This window comes from Acanthopagrus latus, chromosome 11 (assembly GCF_904848185.1).
Source record: "Acanthopagrus latus isolate v.2019 chromosome 11, fAcaLat1.1, whole genome shotgun sequence".
In the NCBI taxonomy this organism is placed as follows: domain Eukaryota; kingdom Metazoa; phylum Chordata; class Actinopteri; order Spariformes; family Sparidae; genus Acanthopagrus; species Acanthopagrus latus.
In genome coordinates, this window is record NC_051049.1 from 26,057,297 (window position 1) to 26,080,270 (window position 22,974).

Genomic DNA, 22,974 nt, shown 5'->3' on the forward strand with positions numbered 1-22,974 from the left:
GTGGTCCTGGTCTCTTGGTTAAAATAGGCAAAACATTGATTCTCCCATTTGAGTCCCAGAGGTAAAAACAAACAGAATTTCCTAAATTGAACTCTTTGAATGCTGTTTATACTGTTGATAATGGGTAGTCTTTTGCTGTTATCATTTACTCTTGTAATAGCTCCACTATCTACTCTACTATTGCTTACACATGGTTCCTCAAGTCCTGGAAAACCTGTAAAATAGTTGACCAATTTTCATGGAAAACACATGGAAAATGAGAGAAAAGGCAAAATGGCCCCTTGTGTTGTCCTGGAAATATATTTAAACATTTTCCTATATTTCTATCAGAGCTCCCCCACATATGACATTGTCATCAGAAAGGGCTAAGTTAAGAGTTAAAATAAGGATCATAACGTTCAAATGATAACATTAGCTTATGGACAACAGTATTTTGCGTAGGCTGCATGCTGTGAACCATCCCCGAATCACATCACACAGTAGCACCTGCAGGCTGGATGACATTGATGTAATGTTAATAATGTAAGTTACATTCTGCTTGAAATGTAAATACTAGTTACTCAGGTTTTCTCTTGCAGCAAATAGGGCATTTGTCCCAGTGTGCCAGATGGTCACAGCTGCACTTGCACAAATATCAGGAAAAAGCCTGACACTGAAAGCTCTTCATAGTGGAGGAAATTTGAAAATGTTTATTTTCTTCCTTTGCTTCCATCCTGGGATGCGGACATAATCAGGCATCACGATTGGACAACTGCGTTTGTTGCATGTTAAAAAGATGATAAAGATAAAGATGTGAAATTAATATTTTGTGTTATATTGTTTTCCGACATTGATCATTTTAAGTGAGGGCAGCTTGGAAACCTGGGGTGGCAGCCGCCTCCAGAATTAATACACCTCAACAAACTTGCTGCTGGCCGGTAACTCTGGTAGATTTATTAGGTTTACAGATTAACACTGCTTTTTTCCCTCTCTTTTTTGTCTTGTTGAATAATGTTAAATTGATTAGCATGTTTGGTTCAGTTGATAAAGATGTCATTCTTGTTACTCTGGCTGGGAGCAATGGTTTCAAATGTGTTGGGCATTGTTCAGAGAGTTTGATGATAATGAATGGGTTAAAATTAGGAATGGCTGCCCAACTGTATGCCAAATAATGTCAAATATTGGCTACTTGTTCACTTCGCTAGTTCTGTCTTTTCAAACAGAATGCTGCACTTTTATGCTAAGTGGGCCATAACATGATATGAAATGTTTTTGCAGCGGTGTCTCATGCTTGGTGGATAGCTGCCATGTTAAAGACTTCATATAATGAGTAAAGGGGTTGAAGTTTTGATTAACTGATAACAGTCAGTGGCAGTTAATACTCTGAGCAAACTTAACTTGAACTTTAGAGTCTAACTTTTTAGTTTTTTAACCATCAGTTAGTGAAATACAGTTTTACAGAACTTTTTTATTATTAATTCCCTTAATGTCTGTGCAGAGCTGATTGGAGCCACCTGCCCGTCTGTGACATAGCCCTCAGTTTTGATTAACCATTATTTGAAATGAAGTGAAACCAATCAGTTAGTGCTGTGGGTGGGACATTGAGGGAGACTATAACATATAAGGATATGGGTGCAATCGCTGTCAACATCACTGATGAAATCTTCACTAACTGAAAATAAACAAAATATGCACTTTCAGTGACATTTTTGTTTATAACCAGTAAGAACACAATGATATCAAGTGATCACTTTTACACTAGATCCTCTTGACTTCAAGTTATTTTTCACCAGCAGCCATGTTGATTGCCTTTAGCGCCTTTTTGTCAGTGACTGCATCTGGCAAGACTACTACAGTTCTAAGCCAAGCAGTTTCCTCTCCAGTCTGCTTTCTCTGATCCTTATCAGGTTGGCCAAATGGAGACACAATAACAAACACCAGCTTAGCTATTCCACTCAGATTCTTAGGTTTGATTAGACTAGAGGGGGAGGTAAGGAGAATTTAGTGTCCAGAGGGATTTCAAAATCTTATACCATCCAGTCTGCCAACATGTCTGTCAGCTGATCGTATTTTAGTTTGTACAGTATGACTAATTGCTGCATGGAGAGTGATTCAGAGCAGAAGATAGCATGCTGTCCAGTCATCATCACATGGCAGGGGAATTTATCAAGAACCTGTCTAAAGCGTTCCGTCACTGCCAACCTATCTGTCCTGTCCATGTCCCTGTATTTATAGCTGCTTGTCTGTTCTTCATTGGACAAGATCCAAGAGAAAATGCTTTGTCCAAGATCTTGGACAAGGCAAAGAAAAATAGTTTCTTCCTCTTTATATTTTTAGAGAAGAATTTGGAGTAGAAGCCCCATTGGTATAGGAAGAATTTTAAGCATGACATTCAGAGTTTGTTGGTGAAAAATACTGAGGCAGAGGGTCAGACTTCTCTTCTCTTTTCACATCCACCAGTGGGAAGCCTGTTGAAATCTGCTTGGCTTTACGACCAGTCCATCTACAAACTACTGGTTGTTTAATTAAGCTCAGGTCCTTTTCATGTAACTGCAATATGTTTACCTTTAGAGGGTTTAAATCATAAAATGTAATCAACAGAATGTTGAAGAAACAACACTGTCATTGTCATGTCAAATACATCTATGTATTGTTGCTAAACAAGTAACCTCAGCCTGTCCTGTCACGTTATACCACTTTGTCTGATAGCCCACATACAGTAGTTTCAGCCGAGAGATTTATGCCAGTGGAAAGTTTTTTATGTGCTTTGCAAGCTCTCTCTTAGCTTTTAGTGTCATAAATAAACTCATAAAATCTACCTATTATCCTTACCAAACAGAAAATACAACCAAACACCTTCAGAAGTCAAGTTTCTCTCTTCTCTTAAGGCAGTCTTAATTGCCTTGTTCATTCCTCATAAAACACACTTAATTAAAATAAATGTCACCATCTCAGTCTTGGTCGTCTCTACAACCACCTCAGGAAATTCCCTTTCATTCAGATTTGACAGAGTCAGAATCACATTACTTAGCTGAAACTGTGGCTTGATGTTATGTTATGACAAGCTTTATCCCCCCATGTGTATTTTGTATGTATGTCGTTGGGGGAGGTAATTTAAGTGTGTCAGCCATGTGAGTGTACTGGTGGTGCTGGAGGCACCTGTTGTACTGGTTCTCACTATGTGTCTATCACAATATAACATCTCAGTAAGTATTGTATGTCAGTATGTGTTTGTGTGTTTGAGCTCATATGTCTTACAGCAATGTAGCATTAAATCTCATCCCATGGTTACATAACTGTGTGTTGAAAGAATGTAGAGGTAAAACACATCTGAAGGAACTTCCTCTGTGAGAATAATTACTTGCTTTTCTCTGTTAATCACCTTAATATAGCTATTAAAAATCTTTGTATATACAGTAACTCAACTTTACAAATCCAAAGCAAAATCCAAATACTGGATTCAAGTCTTCTCTGTCTGACTTTGTGTTTCCTTGTGTGTTTCTTTCCAGAGTTAAGGATGATGGCAGAGGGGCGTTTTGCCAGTCTGCCCAGGTCCCTCCATGCACACCACACCCTCGGAGGAGGCACTGCACACCCTGGAGTCCCCTCCAACTCCCTCGGTGCCCCCAGCAGCAGCACCTGCTCCTCCAGGAGGCTACAGGCCTCCCTCGCCTCCTCTATGGACCTCCTCAGCTCCAGACCTGGGTGAGATGGGTGACCAACAGTGGCTCACAGCACAAAAACACTGGTCTTCAAAGAACCCTTGCAGCAATTCTTGGTCTAACTGAATTAATGAGTTAAACAAGCCTGTATAATGTATACTGACTTTTCACATTTTAAGAAATTGAAGATTCATGTTTAAACCAAATACTTGTATTAAGTATAGTTAGCAGATCAAAACAAAACAGTTTGGTTCCCAAGAAAGAAAATGTCAAAAGTAATCATCTTCCTATTCTCTATCCTTTGTATTATAACTGCTGTGTGGACAAACCCCGTCCAAACCCACCAAAAATGGTTCCATACAATGATGTACGTGACATCACATATTTCCATTTGATGTTGAACAGACATAAACATCTAAGTATATTATAGTGTATACAGTAAGCAACATCAAACCTCCTCAGTGAAGTCTGGAACAAGTCGATACTTGTGAGTAAAGACAAGTATTTCTTACCTTGAGGTGCATATGTGGAATCATAAAGGACAACAGAAGGGTTTGAGAAAACAAAAACGTATCTGGACGATTTTTTAAAAACAGAAGTCTTCAGTTTTAGTTTGTTTAATTTGGTTGAGCTTGCTTCAGGACTTCCATTTTCCTTCCCCCAGTCTCCCTCCAGGACAGGGCAGCAGCTTATCAGAGATGCCCGCTGCTGCATACCACCCAATCTCCATTCATGGAACTCTGCCTCGACGCAAGAGAGGAGGGGCCAGCCTTATCCATGGAAACTATACCTGGGACCCCAGAGCAAATAACACACAGCAGAACACGTCACTTTCTCCTGGACACATCCATCAACCCATGACCTCTCCACTGGTCCAAAATATCATTGATGACTTCCATGGTTACAGGTAAACACATGAAGAAACATATCCCAATGTACTTCTCTTGTGATTAACAACAAATTTAGGTCCATATTGCCCAACAATATTATGAATAAATGACACTGTAACACATTTAAAGGAACACTTCACCGGAACCATATATTTGGAGTTTTAACTACTGTGTACAGAATTATTTCCAGGGTGTATACATGTCTATTATGTTCCCTACTGTGATCACTGATCAGCACAGCCTCAGTTTGGAGAAGTAGAGAGCCGTTCCAGCCCAGATGCTCAGCTTTGTACTGCAGTGAATGGGGTCCAGAGAAAAAGTGAAATTTAACCACCTAAAACAAGGCTCACCAAAAAAAAAAAGGCTTAGGGATACAGAGGTTCTACCGACTGTGTCTGAAATTGTTAAGTTTAGTTTTTATCGAAAGTAAACCTCTTATCCAGCAAGTGGGCCTTGCACTGTATTTTGCCGGTTACGAAATCCCAGTTGCACTAATTTTCTCTTATGATATATTTTGACAGAGTTGTTGCTGTTGTGACTGTGGGTCACTATTGGAATCCACTTTATCCACTTCATCCAACTTTAGACATTTGGTGGATTATTTCTTAAAAGGCATGTCATGTCAGTTTGAGCATTATTATGGTACTTTTAAGCACCTGACACTCGCCATGTTCTTGAGGAAACACTTCATTCACGCAAACTGTTTCTCTTTAGAGCAAGAACTCAGAGAGAGAGTTTGGATGGAGATGGGCAAGTCTGTAAAGAGCCCTGGGCGTGGGGGGGTGAAGCAGTTAACCAGACTTCAGAGGGAACACACACACCTCATCCCTCATCATGTCCTCCCATCTTTCTATCTATAGTGTAGAGTTACAACAGACAGTATCTGATGTAGCCAGCTTTGCGTGCATGTGTGTGTGTTTGTGGGTGCGTGTGGCAGCCCCCAGCAGTTGGGTTACCTTTGTAGGTCAGGGTGTGGCAGGACAGATCAGAGATTACTGTGAGCTCTTTGTCTACTCTCTCCATCTTTCTGCCTCTGTGTGGGTTACATTTCATAGACTGCTGACATACAGCAGGACAATTTGTCCAGGTCAAATTTAACCTGTGCAGGTGGCTAAATAATGAACAGGATCATGCTCTCACTCTGTTGTTGGACCTTTCTTCTTGAAGTTTTTTTATTGGTGCACTGCCCTTCTACTTCTTATTATTGAAATATCAACCAAATTAGACAAGAGTCAAGTTTGTTTCCAGCCCTTAGTTTCTGTTTATCTGTAAATGAGCTTAGTGAGTTGAAAATTACATCAAATGCGTCACCGGAGATTAAGATGTGTTTCTGTAGCTGAGTCTTGGTTGGTGTTGTTTTGTACCATCAACTAATGTCAGCCCCACCTGACAGTTTCACAACTACAAAGGAGGTGTGACAGATATCTTATGCACACATTTTGATCTGTGTCTATATTTATTTCTCTCTTTGTTAGCTTATTTTGCTCATTGACAATCAACTCCTTGGCCTTAAGTTTAATGTTTTGGACCGATATTTTGAGTCCATTAGGTTTTGTGATTACACAAGGTATTCTGTCATCTACTTGAAAATACTTAAACCTTGAAAGTAAGATCTCATCCCATTTAAAAGTGGCCTTCAAGTTTTCTTTTCAAAGAACTGCCCTTACAGATTGTCTGCACTTTGTTATGTAGTTAAGAACAAAAGTCCCTAATTTTAATGTTGGATTTAAATGCACTCGTTTTTAAACTTAAACTGTAGTTTGACAAAATTCCAGACATTCTTCTCAGCTGACTTATGATGCTTTGAAGCTCCACACAGTTCACAGTTGAGTTTTCTATAAAAAGATAGGTGCGTGTATATCTCTAAGGAATGTAACCACTGGCCAGTCGGTCTTGACTTTCCATTGCTCATGCTGTCAGCTGACCTATGACCCCTGACCTTATGTTGCACTAGCTTCTGATTGGTCAGTTTATCTTTTCTGTTGACCTCTGCGGGCAGTCAGCAGACCACCAGGAGCAGAAGAGGGGGAGGTAGAGGGAGACAGCAGAGAGAATGAATCAAAAGGAGCAGGGCAAAGAGAGGGATCAGAGGGGATTGAGAAGAGATGGACGGTGACAGACTGTTGACACATTAAACTCTTCCTTTCATCAACATAAATAAGCTGAAGTTCAAATCCTTCTGAATGGATTCACTTTTTTCATTTTTAGACCAAATAAGACCAAACCTTGTATCTTCAACATTTTGACATTAGCCTTGATACAGCTGATGCCGACTTATTCTTACATAGCACTGTAGGCCGCCCCTCAACATTACTGTAGCCCCAGTTTATGCAGTCAAATTTTATACAATGTATGTATCAGTAGTCTCTACACTATACTATTTATGAATGTATACATTATGTTCTCCTTTCAATGGCAAAGATTGAAATATTAATCAACTAAAAATCCAAATGTGTTCATACCTGATTACCCTGACGAACTGAGGAAGGCAGAGGTCAGGTTGTAATAGAGGGATGACTTATTTCTGCAAATGAGAGGTGTGAGATGAAAAGGTATGGGGTCAACAGAGACTCATATCTAGTAAGAGAAATATATATATTTTCCGTTTAAAGCAAAAAAAATATATATATTTGCTGTTGTGAAATACTTCAAAAATTACAGTAATGTAAGCACTGGAAACATGTGTTTGCCTTGTATAGGAAACCTGTAGTGGAAAGTAAGATCCTGATATCGGTACCAGATTTGAGAGTCACCAGATGAGCCTAAAATTCCTACAGCGCCCTCAGTTCTAACAACTTTTTTTCTTAGTGGCTTGTGCTATCATTGGAATGGCACAATGAGATGCAGAGAGAAAAAAAAGGAGGTACTAACACCTGTACTGCATCCCAATTTCAAATTAGATACATTTCAATTGACATTCTAACATATGCACAGTTCAAGTGTTATTGTCATAAAATATATGTATTACAATTTCTATACAAAACACTTACGCTTTATCATTGTCAATAATCATATCATTTTAGCATTTAGAACAAACAAGAGAAGACTTGTTAAGTCTGACTACCATTAATCAAACTGCATCTTTGAAATAACATTGCCCCCTATTGTTTGCAACAGTAAGATGTTCACGGAGCAGTTTTTTTAAAAATATTTGTGTCACTTCTTTGTGGAGACCTGTCATACTCAAAACCCTAAAAATTAGGATCTATTATGGAATTTGGCCACATCAGTAGAAAGTGGGGAGATGGCGCCAGGAACATCTTGGAAAACAAAGAAGAATCTACTTTCACTTTCTATTTGTTTTCTTTCCAGACTTAGACTGATTGATGTGCGTGTCTTATGCAATGCCATTTAAGTATTGTACATTGATTATATTACGTTCATTTTGTCGATTTATTTTGAGCTGTGGATTGGAAAAACAGCTGTTAACTTTTCACTGAAGCTGCTGATCTTTATTCTGAAAACATACTGACCTCTGGAGGCTGCCTGCAGATTCTGCATGCTGTGCTGTACTCTTCCTACTGTCTGTCCGTCACGTTCTGTCCTTCTCTCTCACTCTCTCCCACTCACACAAATATGGTGTAGTCCGTCACTGAAACCAGTTGTGGTCATGCTGAGTATTGTGTGGTGAAGAGCAAAGAACAACAGTAGCCAGAAAAAGACTGTGGCGAATGTTGCCTGTTTCTCCCCTCCCTACTCGTGTTATTTTTTTTCCTCTCACTCGCTTCCAGTCTTCGTCGCTTCGTCTCTTGTCTGTGCTGCAGGTCAGTTTTGTGGTTGTAGATGCAGAAAAATCCGGCGTCTGATGCTGTTTCAGCAGTATGGGCAGAAAAAGGCCAAGTTAGCTGTGGTCAGCTTGTGTAGTCTGGAATGCCTGGCCTTCTTACTCTCACAATACTTTGTTTCAGCTCATTTATAGTCAGGCTTAGTAAACCTTATCAGGGAGAGAAAATATGGAAAACATCCATCAGGATACAAGCGGAGAAACCATCCTTAACCTGTATTTAAGACCCTATTTCTATCAGCTTCAGGGCTCCCACTTTGTTTGTGTGCCTGACCTTTGACCTCCGTGAGTAGAAAAGGGAATTTCCCTCAGTTGTAGCACTTTCAACTACAGGAGGGTTTATATGGGTGTTGTCTGGTATGTGGCGATTCTCATTGCTCCTACCTCAGACCAGAGAGCCATGGCAAGGTTACGAGGGGCAGGTGGTTGCTGTGGGGACAGTTTGGGGCCAATCAAAGGTCCAGTAAATCACTGACTCCAACGAAGCAACACATACAAATAAAATGAGTTGTCAGTATCAAACTGAACATCTGAATTTAGTTATATTTGAGAACGCAGAATTGTCATGCTTTTCTCCTCCTCAGACTTCCTCCTTTTTTCTCATCTAAGAATGTGTATGCTACTCTACCATGATGTGCATGTAGAACACAAATGAGACCGTGAACCAGGTGTTTACAACTAGTAAAAATCCTGCAATTAATGCATTAGTCCTATTAAGTATTATAGTATTATACAAGTATACAAGTATTATAAGTCACATATATCTACAGTATCAAACATACTCATAATGTCAAAAAAATAGCCCAGTTTAAACTGTTATATATAATATTATTGTTACTACTGATGCATTCATTTGTAATTAACATTTACTACTATAGTTTGTAAAAGTGGAGGTGATCTAAATTATTATATATGCTGTTCTGGATAGTATGATGTATTTTACACACAAACCATGATGGTTTGTTATCATTGTTTTTGCATCAAGTCTTGAAATGTAACTAGTGACTACAAATGTCAGATAAATTAAGTGAAAAAGTAAAGTAAAAAGTACAATTTTTGCCTCTGAAATGTAGCCTTTTGTTGCTCTAGAGGAAACTGCATGCAATCTGATAAATCGCCTCCAGTAATGTCACTCTGTGGCTAAGTAGGTGCCAGGGCCTCCACTGACCTGGTGAGTGCAAGCACCTTTCTTTGAGTGGTTGCAGAGACGGTCTCTAGGTTGTTCAGTTGGTCCTCAGTGGAACTTATACTGATGTAGATGACTCGGCCCCACTTAGTCTTTTAGAGAAGGAATCTATGGCTTCTTTGATTCGAGGTGATAACGTCTTGGAGCTGGGCAGAGAAGTCTTTTCGAAGAGCATGAATAGCTGTTAAAATTCCTTCATCCCTAGCTTGGGTTTCGGAGGATTCAGCTAGAACTAACTCTGGGTCATCATCTCCTTTCTTCTCTTGTACTGGGTTTACTCAATCTCATTTTGGATCCTACTTATATCGTGCGCTTATATCACTCGACGTAGACTTTTTACAAAATTAAACAAACGTTTTTACTTATATATACTGATGTATTTTACCGGAGCACATGGGCTCTGCTACTTCTCATCACCACGTCATAACCGGAACTCCCGAGATTGGAATGTGTAAAAAATATTAAAATATCCTAAATACATTACACATGAATCAATAAAGTGTAAGTAGTGTGAAGATCCTTAGGTGCTGCTCTTACGATAACTGGAAAATCATCAAATCAGTCAAGTTATTCTGATGTCGTTTTGGCTGAAATGATGGTGACATTTTTCTGTAAGCAAACATGTAAACACAAAATGCAGTGTAGAGTTCAGCAAAACTGATCAAAGCCATTTACATACATTGATAAATTTATCAGATAACATATGTAAGTTAAGTTGATGATTATCATGACAGGCCTACTGGTGAGCACTTCAGCTTTCTGTTGTTAATATAGAAAACTCTCACAGATGTTAATGCTATGATAAAACAATAACAGCCAACCTTGATGATCAGTATTTCACTGTGTTCCTGCTACCATCAGACACCACCTCAGCGTAGATTTGTGTTCATATACTGTGGGGTAGATGTCAGGATATGTTGGATTAGAGGTCTGAGGACCTGGCACAGGATCGGAATCCTCTATTGCTCTGTCGTAGCTCCTGAGTGTGATGGAGAGGCCTGCACACTCCATCTTCTCTGAATAATGACTATACATTGTTGTGAATGGAGGCTTCTGTTTAGTTACATAACTAAATCCCACTCATTATTTGTGCCCATATTAAATCGAGAGGGCTTAGAGCTAAACATATTTAGTTTGGTAAGTAATGGACTGTGCTAATATTCCCGTGGGAACACCAGTGTAGGCTTAAGGGATTTAAACTACCAACCTTGCTAAGGTAGTCGAGGATTTCAGCTAATTACCTCTTTTGCTGAGCTCCTGCCTGTAAGCTTCCTGTAGAGACAGACTCTGACTCTGGACTCTCTCATGTACCAATACTGAAGGCAAAGATGGAAAGCAATAGAAATAATGGGGTTTACGTTAGTGAGATGTCAACTATATGAAAACTATATAAAGACCTTATAAGGCTGGGCAAAACAAACAAGAGACAGTGCATGAAATTGTTTTTTTCTGGTAAACAGTGTCTAAAAAAGGCTTAGAAAACTTCAACAAGAGAGAGTCAAGGTAACATATATAGAATTTGTCAATCTCCTGTCTGACGCAGTTATAAACAGGTTTTGGAAAAATGAAGAAATATGAGAAAGTCCAAAAAGCAAGAAATTGAAAAAAGACAAGCTTCTGTTGCTGCTTGTGTACTCTAACCTCTCTGTGAATTTGTCAGTGGACTCTCAGTGGTAGGCGTGTGGCTGTGATGTGTGTTATGGTGGGGGAGGAGAGAGAGAAAGTGAGGGAGGGAGGGAGGCCAAGTCAGGCAGGCAGTGAGTGAACATGTTTACCACTGAGTGAGAAAAAGAAAGAGTGAGAGACAGACAGTGAGTGAGACAGAGAAAGACTCTGATTTAAAGCAGCTCATTGTGAGGTTTGGTTTTATTTTACTTTGTTCGTTCAGAGGAACTTGGGACACTTAGGACAGCATTACGATTACAGTTACCTCTGTATGCCAGCTTTACAGTAGCGCTGTACTTTTTGTTCTAGCATATGGCTAACATGGTGGCTTGTTTGGACAAGTGACATCCTTGTAAACTTAAAAAAAAAAAAAAGATTGCCAGACCTCTACTGAACTATATCATCTCATAAAGGAGCTGATCAGTGTCTGAGTCCCTAAAGACACAGCATCAGCACCAGTCAAGGACCCACCTGGACTTTAACACAACCAACTCAGCAGTAACTGAAGATCGACACGCAGCAGTTTGGGTTCAGCAGGAAGATGTGTTCACTAAACCGGACCATGTCTTTGTCTGTGTTCCCCAGAGAGCCCGCGGCCAGCCTAGACGCCACGGTGGACTATGTTAAGGTAAGAACGACAAATATGCGTGTTTATTTAGAGAATATAAACAAAACTGCTATAGCTGCTAACTGTGAATAACACCTGGGTTGTTGTATTTTTTGAACCATGCCAACTATGTCTGTCTGGATTTATTGTTTTCATTAAAAAAACATGGGAAGTGTTGAAGATAGGTTGGTTGTGGCACTGTACACAGAAAGAGGGATTTATTTTGCACAGAACTTTTTTTCTTATCACTCTGCAGACATGTATACATAGTGCACTGACTTTCAGTAGTTGCAAACAAAGTATCTCTGGGACTGGATGTACGGCACAAAGATACAAGATGCACAAACACCCATAAGCACCCATAAGTTATGTTCAACGCAGCCATTAGGTTCCAACCGATTTAGCAAATTGTCCATGAAGTTGTGAGAGCAAATCTGTTCTTTATGTTGGAAGGAATTTTGGTGGTGCCTACAGTACCACTCGCTCGTCTAAAAGACTTGCTGGGTTACATAACATTTAAAATGTTTAGTCCAAGTCTTGAAAATTGATTGAATCCATCACCATCAGTGACTTTAATCGGCTGAAGCTGGATATGATATTACATTCACCTGTTTCTGCTGGCTGCAATGTAAACATTACTCATAAGTTAATCCAATTGCCCCCGGGCTACAAGGGTAACACACCTCTAAATCATATATCTGCCACTGTGTGTTTACTGTCACACTGCTGTAAATCATATTCACATAAACACCAGCTGAGTCCCGGCTTTCCTCAGTCAAAGTGAGGTGATGACTGAGGGGTGATCATTCCATTATCACAATATCATTTAGCTGACATATGATATGCTTTATGTTTTTATCTCCTTTGGTCTATGTCCTTATTACACTTACCCTGTCCTGCTTCTGTGAGGCATTAAACGTATGATCAAGATCCCATTTATTACTGCATTTAGCCTAATTATTGTGCTTTTTGTGTTAAGGCAACACTGATCCAAGAGAATCCAAGATTTTTTTGTCTTTCTAAAAATAAGGGATTCATGGTCATATTGGCACATCATCTGTATCTGCTGTTAAAGGCTTTTAAAAGGAATATCACCATCAGGCCCAAATGAAAAATTCTCTCAATATTACAGGCAATGAGATGCCTTAGTTATGTGCATGCAATGCTAAACATTCACTAATTAGTTTATTCTGTCTCTATGCATTTATGTCTTCATCTAGGCCGTCAGAGTAGTGGCATAATAACAATGGCATTAATTCCTCAGCGGGAGAAACTTGATATTTTCTGCAATCAGGTGGACTAAAATATGTGCATATATTAGTATCTGCATCAGCAATAATTCTTATTAAAGCTTACATATTACATTATAGCTACAAATATGTAAAGAAACTGAGATTTTCCCTTTCTTTACCATGGGTTTTTTCTCTCTGTAACACCTTATCTCTTCTCCTCTCCATCCCCCCAACCATCCATCCCACTCCCTTTCCCATCCATCACTTCTTTCCTCTGTCTATTAGCTCATATGTTTGGATGCTAACACCTCAGTCTGAAAAGCAAACTCAGTTCTTCCCACGAGAGCAGGTTGCACATGTGGGAGCCAACCATACACACACAGAGAAGCACACACACACACTCAAACCTGCACACGCACACATATACAAACAGTACTTGTGGGTAGTTTTATTTGGTCAAATTAGCTTTGTGTGCATGTGTCAACAGTGTGTGTGAGTGTGCGTGCTGACTGCAAATGGAGCTTCTGTGTCCTAGGTATTATATAATACAGTACATGTGAAAGTGTTGATGACAGCTCTGGTACTCCAGGTGTGTTTGCATTTCCACTTTCCAGGAAAACTCATATGTTAATGCACGCACACATGTACTGACTGTGCAGGTGTTCTGTGTCATATCCGGGAGAAAGGTCAAAAGTACATTAACATTGCGATGACCTTTGCATTGTTTAGTGCCGTGAGGCCATCGGTTTTGTACATTGTGTAGGATGGATGCACGCAGGGAAGGAAGTGTCTGTGGAGAACAACTGCACCATAAATACTGAAATTACAACAAAAGGTTAGAGTAGACATGAAGAGAAGTGAAATAAAGGCTGCAGAGGAAAGTTAATGTAGGATTCACAGCACAGACACAAAAAATTTAAAATAAATCTACTCACTAAAATGTCACCAGATATTAGGGCGTTCAGAAAAGGATAGTAATTAATTGATTGATTGTTTAGTTTGCAAACTGTCAAAAGTTGTAACAATAAAATGCTTTTCACAATTTCCCAGATATTAAAGTGACATCTTCCAATCTAACAAATAGCTCAAAAGTTTAGGATACTTGCTTGATGTCATAAATGACAACATAATGCAGCAAATTCTTACAATTAGAAGATGGAACCAGCTAATTTATGACCAGCTAAAAAGGCACAATTTCTTTCAATCAACTAATTGTTGCATCTTTATAAGTATTTTAGTCTGGTTAACACACGCACTGTGATATGATCTTTTAGCTACTCACATCGTCACATTCACAGATAGAAAATACATGCATTTCAGTGGGGCTCATGTAGCTAAAATGTGGTAAAATGTTGGGAAATTTGGCCAAACTGAACACTGGCTGAATCTAGTCTCTGAAGGGAATTAGGAAATGATACAGAGAAGGGCTTGTTAAACCAAAGGTCTTTATTGTAAGTCTTAAGGTCTTAAAGACTCTGAAAACCTATTTTCTGAATCAGCTTCCTACTATCAGCAATGCGATTCTGCATGAACATGTGATTATTCCTGCAAGAGTTTCGACTATTTCACATTAGAAATGTATGTTTTATTTGCGCTCTTTCCATGTGAGCAAATGTGATATTGCATATAAAAATCGCTGTCAGTCAAATCTGATCAAACCATTCCTGCAGTTTTGCAGAGACAAAACAGATGTGCTGTGGCAAAATAGATCAATTTTATCACCAATTAAACAAAATGTATCTAATAAAATGAACTGAACATCTTCTTGTACAACAGATGGCAGTATAATACCATATGTTTTTCAAATTATTTAAACTTTAACTAATTGACTGATAGTGAAGAAAGAAAGAAAGAAAGAAAGAAAGAAAGAAAGACTATTCTGCAGTAGTCCCCACTATTCCCACACAACTCCTCTTTGACTCAGTCTGTTCTAAAAGACTCTCCCTCTTTTGCTCTATTTCTTTCATCTCCACTCTGTCTTTGACTTGAAAACATCAAGTTGCTCGACCCTCATGGGAAAGACAATAATGCTCTGTGCATATGTGTGTGTGTGTGTGTGTGTGTGTGTGTGTGTGTGTGTGTGTGTGTGTGTGTGTGTGTGTGTGTGTGTGTGTGTGTGAGTGTGTGTCTGTGTGTGTGTGGTCTCAGGTTGCATTAGTTTTCAACTCTTAAAGTGGATGACACTTACAGTATACACACATACACATTCATAGTTTAGTGAGTAAAACATCAGTTGAAATGTTTACTTATTCAATCAAGGCATTAAATAATTGATCTCTAAAAGGATTTACTTTGTGTATACAATTAGTGTGAGACTAGTGCCTATAGGCAAAGATACACACTGGTACACTCTAGTGGTCAACCTAAAGTACTACAGTATAACACTGTCAGACACCAGAACTGTAGATGCATCAGGAGTCAGCCAACCGAACAGCAGTGTGACATTTTTCATTTAACATTTACCAGTTTGTCAGCAAGCCAGCGTGACTTCAAATAGCAGTCAAGCGAACAGCCAAACAGCTGGTCACCCTGCTCACCAACCATTCAGCTCGACTAGTCACCCTCAGGGTGTGTCTGTCTGGACAACCAATCAATCATTCAGTTTGTTAGACTACGTGCAGCACAGGCAGCTGGCCAGCATCCAGCACCCATCAGCAGCTACAGTAGATGAACAATGATAATCTGATGAGTCTTCAGTCATCCCAGTGCACACTTGTGTTGGGCAAAATAAAAGTGTCCTCAATTTCAAATCAGTGCTTAGCACACTGTCCACATACAGCCACTTTCCTTTATCGTGTACTATATACCACCCTGTTTAGAACAGAGGAAAGGGTCACTGTGGATGATGAACAGTATTTAGATCTAGGTCAGACTCTATAGATCATAGTGTTCACCATGTTACTCACGTGTCTGGTTATCAGCAACTAATAGGAGTGCTGACATCTTGACATGTGTCCTTTTTTTTGGTTTGGTGACGATTTTATGTGTGTGTGTGTGTGTGTGTGTGTGTGTGTGTGTGTATATATATATATATATGTTGGCTAATGGAAAGTTTAAAACTATTTTAGCCAAATGCTGTTTCTGTATTTTTTCTGTAGTTGCAGTGAGGTATAGTAATTATTCCATAAACACCTTTCAGTTGTAAAAATATTAGCCGACTCAAATCTTAAATCTAAAATTTCCTCAATCAGTGCTGTGTCATCATCACATTCCCTTACTGCAGCGAAGAGGGCGGGACTGTTTGATATCTAACTGATCCACTCTCCAATCTGGAACATCCTCACCACAAGCACATAAGGATTGTATGATTTATCAAAGCCTCGAATTAAGTCACTGAGAGCTCTTACAGAATCATTACACTCCATGTCCTTATTCAGTTCATCATGTCAGTGTGATCGCTGTAAATATAGAAATACTGAGCTGGTACTTGTGCGTAATGCTGATGAATGCCTCGACTTTCACTGTCCTCACACTGCTAAAGGACAATATGAATGGAGGAATTAATAACAAGTGTTATGTTGAACTTCAACCTCTTGTGGTCCAAATGAGTATAACAGAAACAAACAAACAAACAAAAGCATTTCCCGCTGGTTTTCACACACACAGTAACAAAACATTTGTGTGAAAAACTTATTTCTTTCACTTGACTCAGAAAAAAAAATTATCATGAAAAAAAATTCACGTGTGGGAAAAAAAAAATTCACTCCTTTATGGCTTCCGTAGGTTCTTCCCTGTCATGAAAGTTTTTTCTATTTTCTGTACACCTTTACCTGACTTTGAGGCTGATAATACTGAACTTGTGGATTTGCTTTCTCTTTGGAGCCACATGAAACATATTGTAACCACTGACTGCACATATTTGTATTGATGCTTTACGGGGCTCACGCAGTGTAGGCGTCACGTTGCATAAATCAATACAGTGGTCACTAAGAACACAGTCCTATACTGATCGATGACCCATCACAAGCATAAACACACATCCAGACTCATCCAGGAGTGTGAACAGCATTGTCACTGACATTTTTCTTTAGGTACAGAAGGAGACTGATGCCAAGACTGCGGCTGATTTCATACTATTGATTAACTATAAAAATTCCATTCCTGTCAACCAAACTTCCAGTCACAGTCGGAAAATCCAATGATGTATTTCAAGCTCCTACATGTAGAATGTTTACTTGAGTTTGATTGCATAGCCTGAGGACTGGAAGAAAACATGTCAGTGCAAAGAGTTCTTATATGATTTTTTTTTAAACTGTGTTTTGAAAAATAGAGAAAAGTAACCCACTTTGATTTTCATACATTGCTACTATGTCCATCAGTCATTCCATCACTTTAGTCCACACTGAAAATATCAGTAATGCTGTTTTTAAATGTGGTACCAGTGGTCCCCAGAGGATGAACCCTGAGGACTTTGGTGATCCTTCGTCTTTTCCTCAGACGCCACCAGAAACATAGTCTTTCAACTTTAGTCTAAATGTGTCCAAAGTCTTAAAATTCTGTGGCTTTGTTTGTTGAGCACAAACATCAAACTTAAAATAGCTATGGCTGCTATTTTTGTAACAACAATGTTGCGATTTGATTTGATTCTTGGCTATATCACAATAAAACATTCATGACAATATTTTGAAATCCCCTGAAAAGCATTTTAAAATAATAAGAATGGGTGAGAAAATAAAAAATAAAGATATTTTTGACCAAACACATCTGTGTTAATATTGTGATAATATTGTAGGGATGACTATTAATGCTTTCACCAAAAATTCACACAATGAGAATTTTGATTTATAATCACCAGTAATGTGGGTTTGGGTAGTGGGTAAGTTCAGAAAATACTTTATTTGAATGCAACCTTTGAAAACCAGGAAAAGACAATGCTTATGTCAAATCATAATATAACAATATCCAAAATGTAAGACACTATAGAGTCTCACATAACAATCACAATATAATGTTGATTTATTGCCCAGCCCTATTTAAATCCCCCAGTTTTTGTCCCATAACTTGTTGAAGTTGCTGAAACAGCTCCACTCTCCTTATTCCTTTTGACAGAAACAACAATTAGATAGAAATAGAAAACACGGAACGTCAGCACGATGATTTCTGTCCCTCGTTGTTTTTCCAAAGCATTCCTTAAGCGACGGATGTGTGTATTTTAAGGTGGACATTTAGCCTAGCTGGTGATTTGGGGCTGCTGTGGTTGGCAGTAGTGTGTGTGTGAGTGTGTGTGCCGCTGTGTGGTGCCCCAGGGAACGTTCTGCATGTATTTCCTTCGTGGATCCTCCGAGAGTTCACGCTGTAATTAGTGGCTACATTTCCTGCGGCAGAATATTCCTTTAACTGATCGCCACTTATGTCTTTGTTGATGTATGTAGCAGTTCATGTGTATTCATGACTGTGTCTGTACTGTATATAGGTACATGCTTGTTTTCTGTCCCTTTCTGTGTTTGTATAGTCACACTTCTATATGGTCTGTGTCCATTATGTGTGTGTGTGTGTGTGTGCGTGTGTGTGTGTTTGAATTGGTGGGAAAGTTGTGGCACTTAACTTGTGTGTGGGTGTAATTGCTCAGTGGTCATTAAGTAACACAACGGCCAGCTATTTATCAGCGTCACTCTACAGGACACACACACACACACACACACACACACACACACACACACACACACACACACACACACACACACACACACCTAGTGCACTCCTCACTTGTCTAGACACTCATGCAGCAGTATTACAGATTCTTTTCAGTACACAACAGTGACTGAAGCTACGGCCCCCTGCCATTAAATGTTTCTACATGGTTGTTGTCAGTGGCTGGTAGCTATTTCCAGACAAAAATTCTTGCCAGCACAGGAAGTGATGTATTTTCTGTTTTTAGTTTGTTTTGTAATGAAGTACTAAGTAGCTCTGGGAGAGCAGTGAAAGAAAACACCACCTTCTACAGAATTCTATAGAATATTATTTTTCGCTGTTAGGAGTCCTTCAGTCAAAACAATGAAAACAAAAGACTATTCGTTGTCTTAATTGTTAAACAACAACCCTTGCAGATGAAATTTATATAATTGTACTACAAATAATGTGGAGTTTTTACACTGCAGAGTCAGAGACAGGGATGAAATGAGAAAAAAGTTATGAAGAAGAGTGTCATGATTTTGATTCTAACTGCAGAATGCTGATTCTTCCAGTATTTTTTTTCTCTCCACTTGCACCTACTGGCAGTTGCACTTTTTTTTCAGAGATCTGTTGATTTGTTTGAGAATAGATCTCACATGGAACAAATTTGAGAAACTGGACATTGTAATCAAACAAATATTCCTTTTTAAAAAAATAATTTTCCTTGAACTCTTTTTTTTTAGGTTCATTTTCTTTGAACTTTCCAAATCCTAACCTGTAAAAAGCCACGAGGATAAATCAGGTTGTTGTAAAATACACCTCATTTCTTATATGAAAATCAAAATTGAATCAAACCGTGATCTTATGATAGAAAGTCAAATTTAATCATGGATTTGGAGAATTGACACAGCCAATCAGGACAGGAAATAATTTGGCCATTGATTAATAATCATTTTTGAACTTAAAACACCTGAAATTCACAGGAACAGAAGCTGGTTTCCATAGTTTTCATGATAGTTGATTGAATATCTTTTGGTTCTTGACTGTTGTTTGGACAAACAGATCGAATAGAATTTATCAGTGTTTAGCAGTTTTAACTATTTTCTGACATTTTGTTGCTAACAAAAGCAAAGTAAAAGTAACACAGAGGGATATATAGTGTGTGTGAGATAATATACATCATATATGTTGATGCAAAATATGTACCATCATCTATGTGTCTATGTACTGTATATATTCTTCCATCCATCATCCATGTGATTTCAGCCAGGACAAGAGCAAGATTTTGCCTCTGGGCCACTCCCTGTTAGTCCACACATCATTGGCTCACATCAAATCACATGAGTCTTTCTTTAATCCATATATGGAGCTTGGGGCGGGGCAAAAGGGGGGAAACAGTATGAGAAAGGACCGCCACAGCTGAGCGAGCAGTGGAGGCTTCACTCTGCAGGAGACTGTGGAGGAGAGAGACAGAGATGACAGAGTAATAGATCTAGTAGTCATCCTGATGGGAATGTACGGACCTGACGTCACAGGCTGCAGATTCTGATGTATTCTAGTTCATTCACACCATATCTGACTACGCTTCAGTTTTTCTAACTCTGTGATGGAACTTTTTCTTGGAAGAAGCAAATGGGAATCGTTAATGGACTTGTCAGTTTTTAAAACCAGTCCAGTTGGTGTGTAGTCAAGGTGATTGGAGACGGTATTTACAGCTGAAGTAAAGTCTTGGAAGAGGCAGTCGGTCACCCTGTTGAGTAAAGTTGACAAGCATGTCGGAGCGATGCAACCTCAAGACCCTGACAGCAGCTCTGTGTTGCTTCTACCACAAGAACTCTGTCATCACTGCAAAGGTGAGAAAGTGGGGAGTGTGTGTGAGATGTGTGCAGGTATTGTTTGCTGCAGTTTTTTATTATGTATGATGTTGTGCCTTTTTTCTACTTTACCATATTTTACTGTGTTTTTAGAGTTTTAACACTTTTTGTTCAACCCTTGGAGATTTGTGTAATTGTAAGTGCTCCTCTTGGCTGTTGCCCACAGAGAGACATTATTAAAAGGCATTATTAAAAAGAAATAACCCCTCGCTGCACAGTGGAAAACAATCTAAAAAGTGCATGGTAACACTTCCAGTCTGAGCAAAATCTAATCACACTGAATAGTCCTCCTCTTTCCCTCACTCTCTCTGTGAGCTGAACACTGGGCTTTTATTACTCAGACCAGACGCTCTCATAAATGACTGACTGTGTGACTGTGTGTGAGTGTGAGATATATAGCTGGGTTCATCCATAACTAGTTGTGGCAGACAGACAAGGCAGTGTGTGAAGGCAAGGGTGAGACAGACGGAGAGGTACCAGGACAAGGGTGATAGTCCTCATGAGGGTGATAAATCTCCAACTTGTGATAGTTTGTCTTCTTTATGACGTCAGTGAAATGTATGAATGCTATTAACTTGATTGGATGGAGCAAGCGGCGGTGCAGCAGGCTGAGGTGACGTGGTTCGTCCCTCAGGATCAGTCAGAAGGTGATCAGTTTTGAGCCTCCTGGACCACATTTACATCTGCTGTCAAGACGTAGACTGCACCTGGACGAAGCAAAACACATGTTAATGCAAGATGTAAATGCATGCAGGATGTTGATGGAGTCTGATTTAGGTCATCAAATCTGATCCACAGTCAGTTGAGAGTTTATTTGTTAATTATAATAGTTGATTTGTTTATTTATTTTGGATGCCCGTGAGCTTTCAGTGTAACCGCTGCTATCATGATTCAAAGTTATATATTTGCAAGCTTACAAGCAGGGAAAGACACTCACACTCACTGTCACACTCATCAATCAGTCTAGAGTACATATGTTGCTATGACGTTGCCAGTGTGGATGTGTTTTATAATTTCAGAGGGGTGTTGATTCTCTTGATCCACATTTTGGTTGGACTTTAGCTTCTAAGCTCACAATTCAGTTTGATTTTAGATTTAAACTTTTTTTTTTTTTTTTATCACTGAAGGCTATGGCAGTGTTAGTCTACCACACCTGGATTTGAATGCCATTTACATTTTTAAATTCATCTTTTATTTTCTATTTTTTACAATAACAGTTTGGTTTTATCCTGGTGACTTTTTTTTGCCGTTTAGGTTTGGCAAGTTCAAATAGAGTTCAACAAAAATGCCACCCCTCAGTGATTCAACAATAAATAACAAAAGATCTAAATTCACTTTGTTACAAACTGTGTTTTACGCAAATCTGTCCCAGGCAAAACCTTTTTGCAAACAATTCAATGAAGGATCTCTGAAAAAGAAAATAAAGCCAACATCACTGACACTGTCGGAGTTACCGCCAGTAATATTTGGTTGATGTGTCATGTTTGGGGTGGTATTTATTTCTTCATTACACAGTGCGTCTCCAATTCTACATCATTTTGACAACCAAAATAAAAAGCTAATTTCGATGGATTTTTGATTGAGAATGGAATCTTAACAGTCCTAATTTGAATTCCCATTCAGAGACATGAACAAAGGAAATAACATCAGAACTAAAATGTAAAATTGCACCAGTTAGAATAAAACAATGTCAGAATACAACCTTTTTGCCAAACAAGTGGGAATAAAATTGAAGACTGTCATTGTGGCAAGAAAAGCTTTGGCCTTTGACTGACCCACCAAGATAACAGATAAAAACTGAGAATTTACCTCCTAGCAGCACCTCAAGACCCAGCAAGTAGCTGTTCTAGAGCTTTCAGTCATATCACATAATCTTCATCCGCACAGACATGGAGTTGTTGGTGTTCAACTTTCATTCACTTTAATGATCATCATGAGAGATCAGATGATAAGCAATTAAAGTGCTCAGAAAAATAGAAATTTGAAAATCTAGGTCCAGGACGAATAAACAAACTGTGAGTGAGCATTTTCAAAACAATGAATTTCTCCTCCATTTTCATGATCAGCACATAAACTTTATACAATTCACATGATCCACCAATGTCCTCAAATTCCCACTGTCACTGTGACGGTCAGTGAGTATGGGTGTGGAGTTGGTTCTTTTACGGTGATTGTCGGTCTGCTATTATGGGTGTCTCTGATGGGACTTGATCTTGTCATCTGCATGTGTTATCAGTGTATCAGCCTTGCTGCTTGCCTATCGTCCTCTGCTGCTCTGCAGTTGCTCTCAACGATTGCTTCCCTCTAGCGCTGCCTCTCCACCATCCTTCATCTCTTTATCTCTCTCTCTGTGTCTTCCCCATGTCTGCACTTTTGATTCCAAAGAGCCCGGGGTTTTATTCCATTCTCTTTTCCCTTTTCTCCTCCATATGTCTGTTTGGGAAGATGCCATTTAACCAAACAGAGCCAGCTTGTTTTTGTG

The 22,974-nt window shown here is 39.1% G+C and overlaps 1 protein-coding gene across 3 annotated transcripts in view; it reads left to right on the top strand.

Annotated features, from left to right (window-relative positions):
- Positions 1–22,974, top strand: part of bcar3 (BCAR3 adaptor protein, NSP family member) — a 78,068-nt gene that overhangs the window by 35,603 nt on the left and 19,491 nt on the right. For all 3 annotated transcript variants that reach the window (XM_037115234.1, XM_037115235.1, XM_037115236.1), the window contains 3 exons: positions 3,489–3,684; positions 4,306–4,548; positions 11,752–11,794. In XM_037115234.1, the coding sequence (XP_036971129.1) occupies positions 3,489–3,684; positions 4,306–4,548; positions 11,752–11,794 (482 nt within the window). The remainder of the gene's footprint in view (positions 1–3,488; positions 3,685–4,305; positions 4,549–11,751; positions 11,795–22,974) is intronic.